The sequence below is a fragment of the Zosterops lateralis genome (assembly GCF_965231275.1).
Source record: "Zosterops lateralis genome assembly, chromosome: 7".
Lineage (NCBI taxonomy): Eukaryota > Metazoa > Chordata > Aves > Passeriformes > Zosteropidae > Zosterops > Zosterops lateralis.
Genome location: NC_139767.1, coordinates 11,388,628 through 11,406,315, shown reverse-complemented (window position 1 = coordinate 11,406,315; position 17,688 = coordinate 11,388,628). Strand labels below are relative to the sequence as shown.

At 39.3% G+C, this 17,688-nt stretch overlaps 1 protein-coding gene across 5 annotated transcripts in view; it reads right to left on the bottom strand.

The window, feature by feature from the left end:
* Positions 1-17,688, bottom strand: part of SPATS2L (spermatogenesis associated serine rich 2 like) — a 77,872-nt gene that overhangs the window by 35,492 nt on the left and 24,692 nt on the right. For all 5 annotated transcript variants that reach the window (XM_083865460.1, XM_083865464.1, XM_083865462.1 and 2 more), the window contains one exon: positions 7,078-7,141. In XM_083865460.1, coding sequence (XP_083721586.1) covers positions 7,078-7,116 — 39 coding nt within the window. In that variant the 5' untranslated portion in view covers positions 7,117-7,141. The remainder of the gene's footprint in view (positions 1-7,077; positions 7,142-17,688) is intronic.

Sequence of the window (17,688 nt, the reverse complement as noted above, 5' to 3'; positions counted from 1 at the left end):
CTAATACATACATATATACGTATATAAACACACATAACTATCTCAGTTTAGAACCCATAGAACAGGGATGCCAAAAGGTTTTCTTCCAAAATAAAGTATTTTGTCCTGTAAGTTTTTAGGAACAAAATGGCCTCATGTTACCATACTTCTTCCAGAATTTTAAAGACAAAGATCTGTGTGCCAGACATCAGGTCTACAACACATGCACTGTTTGACCAGAGTTTTAATCCAGAATACATTGGAACTGTTGTACACGGGCAATGAAAATGTCAGCAATTTCTGGACAGAAATTAATGACATGTGGTTACAAGACTCAAATTGTGACCTGACAGTGTATGTGGGAGGAAGACAAGGTATATGGAGGGAGACCAGGCTATGTGACAGCCTTCACCTAGAAATGCAAATTTCAAGGTCCCTGATATTCCACCCCTTAGCCTTTCAACCCTGATTTCAAATATATATGTAGACATCTAGGTCTGAAGCTCAGCTCTGTCCCCTCATGCAGTAAGTGTCCCATTTGTTTCTGGAAAGGGACCTAGTGATAAAAAAGAAAAAGCCAAAGGGATGGATAGGAAATAGCCTGACAGCATAAGCCTAACACAAATGCACTTCTCCAGCTGCAGGTCGTAAGAGACCTGACAGACTGTGATGCTGTATCAAAGCTCCAGGAATGCTTGACACATGCAAGACGACAAAGTGGGTTTATACTGAAGGACTCAATGTGAGCTCCATCTGGGCACTCCAGGTATGCTGGCTCCCCTCTGGTGCACCTGCTGGCTCAGGTGTTCAAACAGCCCTTGTGCTAGTACACCTCATCTGCATACAAACCTCCAGCTGCTTGAGAGAAGTCTCACCTCCCTACCCAAAATGCTGTACAGAGCTCATTTTTATTACAGGTGTGAGAGGATGATGTCAGGGCAGGACGTAACTCCTAACTTTCTCTCTCTAAGCTGACAGTCTTCAAATTCAGCATGAATATCTATCTTCTTAACATGTAAGAAGCAGATTATGCAACTAGAATCATCTGATATTTATGACTTCTCAACAACAAACTCCTTTAAAAAATATTTAGCATCCTAAAGTATGAAAGAAAGTACCACAGCAAAAGAATCTCTTACCAGGCAATGGTAATTCATTAACGCCATTCTGCAAAGCAGTCTACTAACTCAGTAGTGTACTTTATTAGATTTCCACATATGTGGGAAAAAACAGTTTTTCCTACTTACTGAAACCTGATGAGAGGAGAAACAGCATCACCAGACAGACTACAGGGAAGTTAATTATTTTGTGAAACATCCTGTTTTTATCCAGTGTAGATTCCCAGTGAACTGCTGTCATCATCTGGATGCTAGACAGCATTCCAGGACACCAAGAGAATTCAGTAACATACCTTCAGAACCACAGATAATTAATGCTATTAATGTCAGCATTAGCTGAAGATCTGTCACTGACAGTAGTTAAATTCCTGGGCTTTCCCTCCTGTAGCCTAACAGGAAAGCACATTACTTTATGTACTACTAAGAAAACTTTCTCAGAGTTTCAGCGTACAAAAGCTACTTTATCATAGATCTAAAATATAAATCTGTGATCTTGAAAAAAAACTGTATACAGTCAAGAACATGAAAGACAGAACCCAGATCCACCTCCATTTAGACCCACAATCCAAAGCTCAAGTACTGCTAATGCTTGCTGCAATTTGAGCCAGACTGTGTCTCATCAGGACCAGAATTCCACAGTCATGAGGATGTTTTTATCTGTCTCTTACAAAAAATGTTGAAGACTGCCCAGAAATGGAATCAAAGTTGAAAAAGGTTTCAAGTCTCCTCAGATAAGCTTCTATCTCACAATAAAATCCCCAAGGTTTGATGAGATATACGAAAATTTCTGGCTTACAAAAAAAAAAAAAAAAAAAAAAAAAAAAAAAAAAATATATATATATATATATATATATATATATATATCTCAGTAATAGATTACTTCTGAGGACTACAGCACACAGGAAAGGATGCTGAATTCTACCCTCTCATGGTAGCTTACTCTAAGTCCTCACAAACATCCATTTCACAGTACTTTCCAGGTAAATCAAGCTCAAAAAGAAAGAAACAGAGCCTGCCTGGAAGTTGTGACACCAGATTACCTATTCCACATGCAGAACCAAACTGGTGATGTGTATTCCTCTAAGCCCTTTACGTTCTCTGTCAAGTTTCAAATGGTTCCCAGGCAACTGTAACAACATGGACTCAATCACTGCCTGTTTGCTGCTCTGCTCCATCTGGACCCCTTGGCATCATCTCAAAGAGGATGTTTCTGGTGAATAAGTAACATATCCGGGGTTCAGAGAGTTTGTTTATGTATTTCTGACAGAGTGACAAATTAAACTTCTTTGCTGAAAGCTCACGGCTGTTCTGAAACCCCTGAACACAGCTGCTTTAATCCCCCTGAAGTAAGTTACTATTATGGTCACTTAGGCAGAAATACTCTTATTTATGCTTGGTTAGGAAAACTAATGCTGATCCACCTTCACTTTGTACTAAACATTAAGATCAACATATTTTCTCTAAGTTAAGAACTAAATTAATTTATAAGTATGGTTAACAATAAGCATACACATTTCCTACTTTACTTTTACTGCATGTCAGTAGCAAATTTTTATGTACCCATATACATCATTCAATTCCATTACACCTCCAATTTCTCCCAAACCCTGCAAGTGAAGCGGGAAAGAAGGGCTGCCTGCAGAACACTGCTGGTTGCCATAATCTAGGAATTTAGCATTAACAGTTGTCCTGGCTACATTAAGCAAGAAAATGCATTTTAAAACCACTTTATGGTAGAACGTTTAAAAAGGTGTTTAACTTCTACGCAAACATATTTCACGAATACAATTTGACTTGGTTGCATTAAGAAGCTATTTCTTACATTGGAGACATTTTGTCAGAAGCTTTAAGTTCATCCTGACAAACTGAACAAGTGTTGCTAATATCCTCTTTGAGCAAAATGACAGCTTTGATCAGATCTGTGCCCCTTTCTGCTACATGATCTGTTCATCACCCTGATACCTTCTGATCATTTACTCCTAGTAAGCCCCAAAAAAGTTCCACTTGCTGCAGTAAACTTCTTTAGGCTTGTCATGGATTTATTATTTCACCCTTATCCATCAAATAGAAAGCCAGACATTCCCATGTGTTCTTTCAGGATTCCTGAGAAGTTTGGCTTAGTAAGAACTGTTCTACTTGAGTGATGACAGCAACATTTACAGACATGAGTCTGTGATATCCTTAGCCTAAGTTAAATGGCTCATCAAGTGATAAAAGTGCATTTTGATCATCTTTTCTGGTCTTTGAACAGTCCATCTACTTCAACACATGGGCAAAGAATAGCTGCAAAGGTCAGCTTTAAGGAGAAAGTGAAATCACAGATTGGAAACTATCTGCTTTTGTAATGCATGACTTTAAATTTACATTCTACTTCCATTCCTTCTACTTTAAATCCTACTCTTTCCTTGCATGCTGACTATTGCTTATGAAAACCACATTTATGCTGTAATGCAAACAAAACTGTGAAACCTCCAAACCCACATCTGAATAAAATTTCCTTCTTGCAGTGCTGCCCATCTGCTCCTCCAGCTCTGACACTTGAGATGACAAATGAGAAAGCAAGCCTTTCAGGAGAACTGCAGCAAAACTTCACTCCTAACAGAATCTCAAAAGGAGAATTTTCATCTGAATGAGTATTTTGCTAATTCCAGCTGACAGCAGATCTTACTTGTTCAAACATGTTTAGACACACAGCAAATAAAATAAAATAAAAAAAAAGGAAAAAAAAAAAAAAAAAGGAAAAAAAAAAAAAAAAGATGGGCCCAAAAGCAAGTCCTGAAGTTTAAACAATCAATTCCTGATATTTCTCTGGATCAAAACCAAAGTCACATGGCAGAGATGAGTGGTTATTCTAGGGAGTGCCTGATATTCACTCTTCTCTCATTAAACTAAGAGGGCCTAATTGTTGCAGGAGACAATACATCACTTGTCTTCCTCACTCCAACTGCTTCTTCTTTGGAAGCCTTGTAATTCAGAATCTCAGCACCTCTTCTGGTGATGTACTAGGTTAATGCTTGAATACCTCCTTTGATTTTATGGATTTTGGATGCAAGCCAATGAGGTTTTGGCTCATTTTATCCCTTAATCCAGTGAACTTTTGTGCATGTGATATGAACTATGTATAACACTCAGTCTCTGAAAATCCTGATCTAAAAAAATAAGTCCTTACTTATTTTCAGGCACAGAGATGATTATGAGTGTTATCAGAGGCTAGAGAGAGTGGCATAGTGAAGGAAGACTACAGCAAGGGTCAGGGCAGAGGGAATTACTCTGAGAGAGATTCTGATGGCAAACTTCTTATACTAGTCATGCAGGCAATTAATGACCTTTGTGTCTGCTGAAATGCAGAACTTAGGTTATTCCAGAAAATCTGTGTATTATATGCATGAAAATATGGTAATTGAAACGGTCCTGGCTCCCCCACAAGAGTATCACAGCTGCAGGAGTCTTTGCCAACTACGGAAACTTTCATTAGTCTTCCTAACATCACAGGCCAAGATTTATATAAATCTCTAGAGGGAGAAAAAAGATGATATAAAATAGAATGTTTAACCTATTGACTCTATGAACTATTTCAGCTGAAATGCCAAGAATGAATTATACAAGTATCACTACCACAGTAGCATTTCTCTTATGACTCAAATTCAGGGGTGGGGCATTACAGAGCCTGGGCGTGAGTGCAGTGATGTCCATAATGTCTGCACTGGCCTCACAGCACTTTTAAAACAGTGGCAGAGGTTTGACCTTCTTGAATAACTAGAAGTTGATCATGGAGAGAAGACAGGGAATTGTCACCACCAAAAAAACCCCACAAACAACTGCCCGCCCCCCCCCCCCCCCCCCCCCCAAACAAAAGAACAAATATGCTGATGAAATCTGCATGGGATCTGCACATTTTTATCACAGTGAAACAAGGAGAAACTGTGTGCTACTTTTGCAGAAACTTACAGGAGTAAGTATTTGTGTGTCCTTTGGCTTCATGTAAGTCCTAGGAAGATCAAAGTCTTAAGTACATTATGATCTGCAAGCACTAAGGTAGAACAAAGGGAGAACGGGGAAGGGACTGTATTCTAGTCTGTTCTTTTAAACCAGGCCTGCTTTTATTTACCTTGATGGCAATGGATTTATGGAGCTCAGGAGAAGTATTATATTTATAAACCTTGGTATTTTTACCCAGAAATATTGCCTCCCAAAAAGGTGGATAAAAGTAAACATTAAAGTCACTCTGCTTCAATGCTGTGAGGCATGACCATGGAAGCTCTGTAAGCTAAAAGAGAAAGGGATGTGATTTTGACTCTTACCAGCACACTGTAAATATGTCTGCTTTTCAAATATGCAAATCCTCATGTTTCAGCAGTTTATATGCAAATATTATCAAAAGCAACTCTGCAGGACTTATTTATTCAACTCTTTCCTCATATTTCTAGTGCACCACTCAAAGACTTCTGAACCTACAGTCACTTCATAGTTACTCAGTTTGTTGCTGCCCACACAATAAACCAAATACAAGGTACCAAACGGAGCCATTGCAATCCTCTTTTAAAACAAGAGGGAATTGCCCAGCTGCAATGGCTCTCTGAGCACAACACCTGCTCAGCTGACATACATAGACTGCATGAGGCTTATGCTGTTTGGTCATTGTTTATGCAGTAGGTTATTAATCTGTATTTGCCAGAATAAAACCCAGTGAATTTGGAAAAGAATTTCAATTGTTATTAAACTAAGTCTTCCATTTGGCATAGGGATTTAGTGGCACTAAATGCTGATGGAAGATACAGGAATAAAGAGTGGAACAATTTATAATAGACTGTATTGATCCAATTATTTTTCTGGCTTAAAATGCATATGCTCATAAACATTTGAATTTTGGGCACTCCCAGCAGGTATCACACTTGGAACAGCAGATATCTACCATGAATAAAACTCCTGTTGCAGTTCTTCATTCTTAAACTTGCAAAAGACAAACAGATTATTTGTAAAATCCTGCACTTGTAAAACTGACTTAAATAAAAAAAAAATCAAGCTACACAGTAAATACGCTGAGCTTCAATTGATTTACTGAGCTGTATTTTGAGAATTATTGTAGTTTACCTTTGAGCACTCTGGCACCAAGGAGAAGAATTTGATGACCTTACTTTCTACTGCAAAATCATCATGCTACTTGATTTTAAAACCCTGTGCTGTTATTAAGGACTAAGGAAGATATTCATCACCAAGACATAGATTCATATTGACATGCAAATTTTCAAGCACAGTGAGCAATTGAGATGTTAACAAAAAATGTAAGTTAAACTGCTCAATAAACAAGGCACCTGGACAGTGCAACAGGTAAGGAACTGTTTCCTGTAATGAGAGAGAGGGCAAAAGAATTCCTATGGTTAGATGTTCTCCTCACAATCTGCCTGCTGGGAGCCACAAAACATCTCCTGACCTACCTCATTTCCTAATTAGATTTAGGTCCTTTGCTGCTCCTGAAAGGGTGACAAGGCCCTAGCTCTAGCCAAGGATATGGAGAAGACTCACTCAAACACATAGAATGCAGTTAAAAGCAGACATAACTCCATAGGAAAAAGTAATCTACTCTTCTCAGGTCCTGCACTTTTGGGAACTGCTTTAAGTATTATAGGTTTTAACATTTTTTGGCAGAAAATTATTTCTAAAGGGCATGTTTCTTCAATGCCTGCATTTTGTACTGCAGCAATCATCCCAAAGCACTGTTCTCCACAGCATCAGTCTGCATGGGAATTACAAAGGAATAAGAGAAGACTAGTTGACAAAACAGTCTCTCTGCAAAAAAGTAAAAATGCTTCTTGTCAAGCAGATTCAGATTAGCCCTATCAATACCTTTTCTGTATACTTAACTTCATACACAGACTCAATACATAATAAAGTTCAGTATGTGATCAGTTTGGAAAGAGCAGAAATTAAATATGTATGCGAATTTAATTTGGGTTTGCATTGTACTGTTACTTCAACCTACCTTTTCCTTGATATTTACAGGAGAATTGATTTCTGCCATGTCTATGCAGAGGAGAGTAGTGTCTCTGAAATGAGAAAAAAAATCAAAGAGATTAATTTGGAGGTTTTAGTCCCAACCTGTCAAAGCTACACCTGTAATGACTAATTGCATATGCTTACCTGTAAGCAGATGCAAACATGAGAAACATGAGATCAGAGAAATATGAGAACACAATGTCCTGCACAGCAGTGCTCAATCCTGACAAAAGGTAAAGCTAATCCAAATTTCCTACCTTCCCCAGATTAGTTCTGCAATCACATTTAAAGATGCCCTATAGCTATGAATCTGGATAGAAGGTGTATCACACTTCTCCCAGCCATGTACCCCATACCCTCTTCTGAGGCTGTGAAGAGCAGGAAGGAGTACCTTAGATGAACTCAACAGCTCCTGTTTTCTCCTTCACCAGCATCCTCAATTTTTGCCAAAAGAATTTATCAATTAATGCAGTCCTAAAATGCACCTAACTGTGCCAGGAGGTTGGGCTGACAAGTGCTGCATGGCTGTTGTTTCTTTTAAATTCAAAACTAATTCAGAGGATTTAGTCATACAGCTTCTACTGAAACTAACAGGGTCTGTAGATCTAAATCTCTAAGTCTTCTCTGAAAAATTGCGCACATGAATGGAATTTGCATGTGATTAAGAAACCCTGCAATATGCTTTCAATTTCCAGTTATGTGGCTAGGTAAGTGAGAGACACTCTACCACATGATGAAGAGTTAATGTAGGGAAAGGAGTCCCGTTGTCTAATCTTGCTTCCACCAAAACCAACTGCCTTTAAGGTCACTAGGGAACAGAGCTGAATCTTCACATTTAAAAATTAAATAATACATAAAGAATTACAGCAAAGACTAAGTCAAATGAAATACAAGTTTGGTTCAATCACTCTGTTTAACTTTACTGTACACTGATGAAGTATAGATACATGATAATAAACCCTTAAGTTCATTCTAAGTTTTTAAGCTGGAACACCTCCTTTTCCTCATTTGAGCATTTGCTATGTGGACTGATATGTGCTCCAAAAATTCTTCTAAATCTTTTTCAATGTCCTTAAACTCCCTTAACTTCATCTTTGAAACACAGAAGTTTAGTAGAGTTCAAACTCCAGAAATTAAGCACTTCTCTTACAGTATTCACGGATAACATTTAAATCTTATAATTAATTTCTGTATGCATCCATTTTCTAACTAAAGAGATGAGAGTTGAGGAAGCATATGAGGAAGAGATAATAGGAATAAGAAAAAGAAGTTCATTTGAGTTTTGGTCTGATGAAGAACCAAGAGACAGAAGTAACCATTTCCACTGCCAGCTATTAAAAAGACATGCTGGAAATGAGTAAGGCTGCTTCTGCCATCTCCCATATGGGATGAACAGATGCTCTAGCAGAACTCAAATACCTTTTACCTGTATTAAGTCAGTGGCTCAGATGCTTAGCCAAGACTGGAGTCTCACTACGTTTGATAAGCCTTCTTGGCAACTGGGCCACTGGGTCACTCTGAATGCCTTACTGTCTGCTGGTATCTCAGAGTGGAAGGTTGTCTTTCTTACCTCTCCTTACACCAAGAATGAAAGAGCTCAAATTAGTTTCTTTGTCAAGCCCACCCAAAGGCTAGAAGCAGAATTAAAAACATCTGGACAGGGCAGGCAGGAAGATCACACAGAAGGTAAGTTCAGAGCAATGCCATTTCCAATATCTAGGGTGTTCCAATAACAAAAGGAAGGTGTTGAGAAATGCTTGTAGCCTGTAGTCCCTGGACAACTTTTTAAAAAATATACTTCTTGTCTTTTGGTGCCAGCTATTTCTCATGCCAAAGGGGCAAAGAACACAAGATACAGATAATCAATTTTCCCATGTAGACTCAAAGTCAGCTCTTAAGTTACTCTAAGTCTTCATGTCCCTTGCTGCTTCTCATAAAAGCGTGGCTTCTACTTAGTGACATCAAAGCCATGCTGGATGGGTCCTATTCTCTGTTTAAGAGAGACCTGTATGGTAAGGGATAGTTAAGGAATTCGATTGGTTTGCTCTTGTATCTAGCACTGAGCAGATTTAGTAATGTTAGAGACAACTGATCAATGCACACTTGCATCCTGATTCAAATACACTTAATCTGATCCAGCACCTCATAACATTAACAAAAGCAGTAAAATCTGTTCCTGAAGAACCAAACACACAGCACAGAAATAAGCTCACTAAGAGAGCTAACAAACTCTTCTGGCCTTATAAGTTTAATCATCTATAAAAACCAGTTAATAAAGCGAAAAGATCTTTGTCACTTTAAATCTTCAAGTTCTTTTTCAACGTATCAATTTCATACCAAAATGGTACATTTTAAAACTGCATCTTGTATGAAGCAAATTAATCCGAATAATGATAATTTGTGAAAGCCTCCTGTGTCTCAACTAAGGTTTCTTCAAAGATACTAGCTAAATAATTCTTGAAATTTAAATTAATTTTGTTGATTAAACACTACTACCTAACCAATTCTACTCTTTGTAGCAATACTCTGATTTGATCTAAAACCAGACATAAAAACTTTATTCAACACTTTGCCAGAATTTGATGTGCCTCTTCTTTGCTGTACACTGCAGGTGTTACTATGCTTATAGCCTTCCACCAGTAAATGTGGTGCTGATTCAGCTAGCTTGCAACTGCAAGCTGTTTCAAAAAGACCTGGCATGCTACATGAAACATACCCTCTGCTTCTTTCTTCCTTAGTGTCTTTTTTTCTTTTCCTTTTAAGATAAAGAACAAAGAGGACACCAGCTTTTACAAACAGACCTATTCTCTACACTTCACACACTTCATTAATATGCATATTACAACTGTCAAAATGAAGATGCTAAAACTGAGTTGGAGCTATTTTTCATTCACCTTCTCCAAGGACAGATAATTGAAATAACGTGCATAAAACACTTGCCCATTTATATAACTCAGTCCAGCACTGCTTGTTACATAAAATACAGATGATACATTAAAAAGAAAATGTCAATGCTGCACTAATTTTTAAAAGCATCATCCTTTATGGCTATAACTTAATAGCTAACAAATTTAATTTCCTCGGTGTAGAACCAACTGATTTAATGACTTAACTAGTGTTTTTTGTCCAGTGTTATTTTAATCTCAGTATTTAACAATTACTTAGTTTCTAATCCTGTGGCAAAAGACTATATAGCACATCCATAATTTAATGAACAAAACAGTCCCACTGAAGTTTACAAGTTTTATCTCCAAGCTTGGATCTAAGTTTGAGCTGCTACATTCTCATCCTGAGTTCTTCAGCAAAGCTTCTTCCTCTGCAAGTTGTAGAATGTCAAAACCTAAGGGCACCTAAAAGCCAGTGGAGAACAGTTTACATGTCACCAACAGCATGCACACAAAAGAATGTTTGGAGAAAGATCTCTGACAGAAGATCTTCTGCACTGGTCAAGATTAAGTTGATACAAGTACTAAATTTAAAACACACAAAACATGCTGCATATGAGGAATTCTCAGTTTGAATGTCAGCTTACATGCTTTGTCTTTCTCCACCATCTCCTGCTTGTACTTCTGCTCCCTGAAATGTCACTGCAAATCATGTCAAAAGACTTCCAAGAAAAAGAAAGTAATGAAAAAAACCCCAACAAACTACAAAATCCCTTATATAAATGGGTCATTAATTCCTGATACAAATTTCCAAATGCACTATCTGGAGCAATAGATTGCTCTCAGTTTTCTCATTACATCCTGACCTCAAATAATAACAGGGTGTTTATTCTAAAGCTATTACACACATCCAAATGAGACATTTCACTTGCCTTGTAAAACGAAGCACTTCAATAGCATTCCAGGGAATGCTGCAGAGAAGACTGGACTACTTTCGGCAGAGTTTTACTTCTCTCCCTTACCAAACGAAGCAATTCATATTAGTCTACATGGGCTTAAGCTGCCATGGACCTGAACCAGGGCATCTGTGGTGCTGGTACATGCTCCGTCCTGCTGACCTTAACTGTAAGCAGCAACGTCCAGCAGGCAGACAGTTACAGGAACGGCCTTTAACCACTGCAGAAAAATATGTCAGAGCTCACCTGTCACAGCCTAAAGTATGTGGCTGCTTGCCCAGCTTTAACAGAAGTTTCTTCTCTGGATCCAAGCAGCAGTGAAATCCCATTGCTGTTGTGTTAAGCTTCCCAAGAATGCCCACCACCCTCCCACTGGTAGCAGCACCAGAGGTGTTTGGCCCACAGACACCTTCCAGCCAGCCAGACCCTCAGGAAAAGCTGACAAACGCTCCATTCTATACAGCATTATGGATGGGTGGGATTGATTGCATCAAAGAATCACAACAACAACTCTGTGTCTTGCTGCTGCTGCAAAACCTGGCACATTTAAATTTCACACTTCAAAACTCTGTCAGATGCTCCCCACTCTTAACAACACACACAAAAAAAATCTCCTTGCAAATACACAGAGTGGAGAAGTAGTTTGTGAAAGCATAAGGATTGCCAGAAAGATACAATTTGTAAAAATACCCTGTCACAGTAAAGTCTATCAGAGTGGAGACTGTGTGTGACACTTGCTCCATCTGACATCTAAAAATGCAACTTTGGCAAGGGAGATCAGAAAATTCCCCATTAAACAGCATGTAATAATCTGCTGTTGGGAAGATTTCCCATCTGTAAGCTTATGGATGACAAAAATTGTTGTAGTTCCTCATCTGCCCACTGCAACTGTCTCCTTTTATAAGGAAATACTACCTCAGCAAACCAAGAATTCCAGGTCTGACTTGACCCTTTGCCAATGCTTCTCTAATCACAGTCACTGAGTGAGCTTTGTCTATTAAAAGAGAAACTAGAGTTTACAATTTTCTCACTCAATTTTTTTCATTAAGTAGAACAACACCAGAATATGAATTTTAATGATTTTCTATTTTTAATTACAGATTGTTTTCTCATTTCCAAATAGTTCAGTCAAAATCCCCCAGCCCCAAAAAGCTAGACAGGTATGGGCAGAACAAAGGAATCAAAATTTTAGAGGAACTTCAAAAAATAAGAAAAATAAAAGCTAAGTACCTGTGCTGGTTTTGGCTGGGATTGAGTTGATTTTCTTCATAGTAGCTACAACACAGGGATGTTGTAGTTACTGCCAGGATTTCTTACACACCAGGACCTTTTCTGCCTCTCACCCCACCCCAGCAGTGAGGAGGCTGAGGGGCACAAGAAATTGGAGGGGACAGAGCCAGGGCAGCTGAGCAAAGGGATATTCCATATCATATGATGTCAGGCTCAGCATACAAAGCTCTGCCACTCAAACCTCACTCCCATGGGGAGACAGTGAATGAGCAGCTGTGTGGTGCTTAGTTGCTGGCTGGGATTAAACCATGACAGTATCTAATGAGATTGCTGCAGCCTGCACTATGCTTTCATCTTCTCTATTTCTACCTTCTCTACAGAATTACATCTCATTTTCAAATGGGATTCCTATCCATCCATATATATTATATTACACTGCCTTGCCTGCAGACATCCACATGCCCCAGGTAAAAGCCAAATCAGCAGAATCAGAGACACATGGCCTCCATTTCACATTTGACTTTGTTTCTCGTTATAAAGAAACACCGCACATGAAGCCTGAGATGAACACAATTTTTCTGACGCAGTTTTAAGCTAAAATTGTTGCACAGGAAGACTGAAAAAAGTACAAGAGTGAGATTCCAAAATTCAAGTATTTCAGAAAAGAATTATTTTGGTTTTTACTCAGATTTTATTTAAACAGAAGAAAAAGTAAATTAGGTCAAATGGGCAAATATCAGCATGCCACTGATGGTGAAACTACAAGAAATATCAAGATTCAGACATTTGTCTTCAGTATCTTGAGATTAGCAACGTATATGATGTGCTATTTGCTGTAGTTTCATATCTAAAGATAAATAATTAAATGCATAAACATAACCAGGGGCAGGAGCACCCAGGCTATATTAACAAGTGTCCTCACAGCTGTCCTTTTAGCCTTTTGTGTCACTAGGAATGAACACACCTAGTAAAATCAACATAAAATGTTATTAATACAGAACTGGTGTTTTCCAGTCCTGTTTTTTATCTTTCTAATGACTTCTATCCACACCATTATTTGGTATTTCCTCGTTTTTGGAAGTTTGAGATTAGCCACTTCAGACTAGTTAAGCACCCCAGGTAAGTTTCATGACGTCTGAGGCCTCAAAATCCTTTCCTTTAAATGCCTGCATAAACATATGTATGGGAGTGCACACACATTCCAAAATATTCCCCATCTGCAGAGTCCAGTCCCACTACCATCCTTGGTCACGCTTGTCTCAATCACAGAATGCAGCTGTTGCCTCTGCATTCTCCCTCCTGCTCAGCTATTGCAGCCAGACTCTCTACTGGTCAGCACGCTCTGCCTGAAACCTACTGGCGGCAGATCTGGAAACAGGATGCAGGAAATAAAACGTCTCACTGATTCCACATGTAGCTCTGGATCCCTACAGAAAGGAGGCTTATGCTCCCTCATTGTTTATCACCTCCTCCTGAGGATTTCTGAATTCCTGACTACACAGTCTGAGGAAGAAAAAGATGCCTCAGATGCATAGCCCTGCAGGCTGCTTGCTTGGAAATGGGCAATAAAGGGTAAAGGTTTGGAAAATGTGCAGTGGCGCATCAGGAACTCAGTTATACTATTTAACACTATGAGTCCACATCCAAGAGACCACACACCCATCTGCTAAAAAGAAAAAAGGGACAAAGGTGAGAGTGGGATATGTGAAGAAGGACAGTCCTTAGTACCGGATCAGTGTCCCACTGTCTTCTATCCTCCTCAGATTTCTCCCAAGGGCAGGAATGGCTCTAAGCAGGTACCACAGATACACCGCCATGCCCAGTCCATGTTGCAACAAAATGGTTAGGCACCAGTAAGTTCTGTACCTCACTCTGATAAAACCCATTGCTCTTTGACCTTATTTATGCTCTCCCCTTCCTAAGCAGAGATGGTACCATCCATGTAACCCAGGGAGAGCCTGTGCTTCTCCCCTCTTGTCAGCTGACTTGCCTTCTTCCCTCTCCCAGTTCCAGTGTGTGAAAAGCCAGAACACTGCTTATGCAGGCCCCACAGGCATTTGTGTTTCCACAGAGATGTGGTGTGTGAGGGATCCTCAAGTCTTCCCTGCAACTGGTGTTGCAGCTCCACTGTATGAGAATCCTGCAAAGGAACATTCTAGCCCTTACCTAGACCACATTAAGAGAGGGTCAAAAGAAAGCTACTGACTGGTATCTTCCCCAAACTCCATTAATATTTTATCCAAACAGTTCACAAGTATTCAGTGATATAACCATATCTTTTGATACTGACATCACAAAAGATTCTGGCTGTATTTTCTGTCATTGATCCACAGACAGCAACTCACCCTTGGTTACAACCAAGGCTGCTCAGCAAACCCTCTCCCTGTACAGTCTTTGAATGCTGGGTCTGTCCTATCAAAGCAAAGCTCCTCTTTAACACAGGTTTCAGTGTGGCTTCCCTAGAGACTGGTGTTACTGAACGAGCTGGTGCTCACTTGTGACAAGTGAGGAAAGTATTTTCATTTCATAGTAAGAAATCATCAACTCGTTAAAATATTTGGAACTTTGGAAAAAATGAGGACTCCTGTTCTATAAATGTTTATATAAAGAACATGAAACAGCTCAAATAGAAGAGACAGAAAAAACTCATCCCAGCAGCCCAGTGACAAGGGAATGTCTCCAGCCTACAGACACTGAAGATCTAGTGCCTATTCCAAACCTGCCTGCTGCTACACTAGGAGAGTACTTTAACCCCTAGGCCATTCTTAAAAGAAGAGGATTTCTCTAAAGAGTTTTCATGTTTCCCTTAAACACATCTATTAGCCTCCTAGAAGCAGCTAAGAGTGAGCCAAGGGATATCCCCACTCCAGAGCTCCAAAGGCTGGAAAACCAGCACCATTGCATAACTACAACTGCCCAGTGGCTGCTCAGGATAAAGTATCCACTTGCTGGCCTCTGATGCTCCCCACTTCAGGGACTGCACCCAGGCACTCTATATCCTGCCTGCTCTGCAGGAGAATGTTGCTGGAAGCCTAGAGCCTGTGCTCTGCTGGCTGGCATCCTAGAGGAACATCTGCAGAGCATCACTGTGATTCAGCATAATCTGAATTCCCCGTTTTACTACATACATCATACTAGTAGAGCTGAGCCCAATTGACAATGGATGAATTCAGCTATATGGTCAGTAAAATGGTTCTCTCTGATAGGCAGGAGGGAGGGATGGGAGTTCTGGAAAAAAAATTCAGACTGACAGAACTCACTTTCCACAGTAAGACTTGCCAAAATAAACATTAGCCTCTTGCTCTTCCTCATGTGCCTCAAAGTATCTTCCTAAGCATACTGATAAAGAGCACTGAAATAGCAAAAAACAATCTACTCAAATTCTACATCTGCATGACCTTCCTGCAAAACAACAAAAAAGGTTAACTTTCAGTTTTTACAAACGAGGAATTATCTTCCAAGTTGTTCTTGCCAGAGACTTGAGCTATTAAGCCATTTAGCTGGCTCTGATTTCAGCTCAGAACAGGATGCCAAGAGATGGCGTCGGCTCATTCGCTTCCGCGGTTGCCCAAATGTGGACTGCTACAAGAGCACGGCATGGGAATGCTAACAGGGAAGTATGTAAAGTGGGAGCATTATTGCCTCAGTCACAGGGGTTTCTCTAAACAGTAAGAGCAGAAATACAAAAGTGAATGTCAGGAAGTGTTCAAATTCACACTTGTTTTGGATATCAAGAAATAAATTATCACAATGAATCAAACTTCTAGTAGCAGACTGGTACACTATAGTAAATTCTCCATCTTGGAATAAACCTCAAGTTCAAAGATGGTCCTGGAGCTATTCTGATTTCAGCCCTCTTTCTTTTAAGTATTCAAAGTCCACATCACCTTTCCTTCTTGCGCAGTCATCTCTGAAGAACCATTTTCCTGTTGTTAGACGTGCAAAGCTGACTCTCAGCAAATATAATCCTTTGAATCCAAAGAGCTACATGGACTTGAACCAGCTGCTTGTTGGTCCCACAGGAGCCCCCCCAGCTGCAGACAGAGGAGAAGTCACCAGAGCTGCCCTGACCAAGCACGCAAGAAAGCACCACAGTCACGATGAGTTGGCAAGTTTACAGTGAGTTTGGGGAAAGGAAGCACTTTACCAGAGCTCTGAAAGAGCTCCCTGAATAAAGGGTTTCTGATCAGGACTGATAAAGCCAGGTGCTCAACTGGAGGCAAGACAGACCTGAAGAAGCCCTAGTGTGGTGAGACCTCAGGTAAGTAATATATATTCAAAGTATAGGTAAGCATATTTTGTGAGTCAGTGAATTTATGTATATGCTTGAAGGTAAATACCCAATTTAAATGTGCCAAAGCAGTCTGAACCTTCCAAAACCAAACACTGAAATTAAATACAGCCTTTCATTTTCTATAACCAAGTCACTTCATATAGCTCCTTTGAAGAAGATGCAAAATTTTTCCTGAACACTATTTAAATTATTATATATTATATACATATGTACACACACAAAACATATGTACATAAAAGTTCCAACAAATGTTTACAAGTTTTTCTAGTAAAATGACCTGATGTATATCCACAATGAACAGACACAGGCCCAGCAGTATTCCCATATTAACAGCACCTGTAGAATCAGACACTGCACTGTTCACCACCACTGACATTTTGATATTCTCAGATTTACAACAAATGCTAGTCTTCCTCTCCTCCCCCACCTTCCCACTGCCAAGGAAAACATTGATTTTCTGATGTTAACAAAAGGTATTCCTGGAAACAACAAAAGCACATAAATAAGTTAACCCATAATTACTTATTGTTCATACAGTCCTTCAATCTAATTGCTATTACACATGAAGAAGCGGCCATTAGAGCATTTACTGGACTTTGAATTGCACTTTTTAGAGGTAAAACCCAAAAGAAACCCATTATTTTTTCAACTGAAACTTACACTACCCATCTACATCAAAAATAATTGTAGAAGTACAGTCAATAAATGCAGACTGCATACTGCCAAAAATATGCAAAAGTGCCCTGACCAGTCCCACCTCCCAACAGTCAGAAGACAATCTTAAAAAACTTTTCTGCTTCTGAAGGTCAATAGTATATGAAGTGTTGCTGACATGCATGAACTGAGGTCCCTGTTTAGACAGGTATATTAAGGTTTTGGGTTTTTTTAAAGTACAAGTTTCTTAACTTGGCAAGGGCAATCCAAAGAAAAAGCTGTTTGACTAGCTAGGACATATAGACAGCAAATGGAGTAACGTTATCAACAGAATGAAAAGAAGATACTTTATTTGTTGAGGAACATTTTCAAGAAAATAAAAGTATGTCTTACTTTAAGGTACTTTTCTCAAAGAAGGAGTTATCCCAGTTACACTCTACAGCACAGATATATATTCTTTCAGCTCACCTGTTTGTGCTCATTCACTGGGAGCGATCTATCTTTGGCATGCTAGAATCCACAAAATGATAAATTCTGTGAACAAACCTTTACTTTGCATCTATCCAGAATTTCTGAAG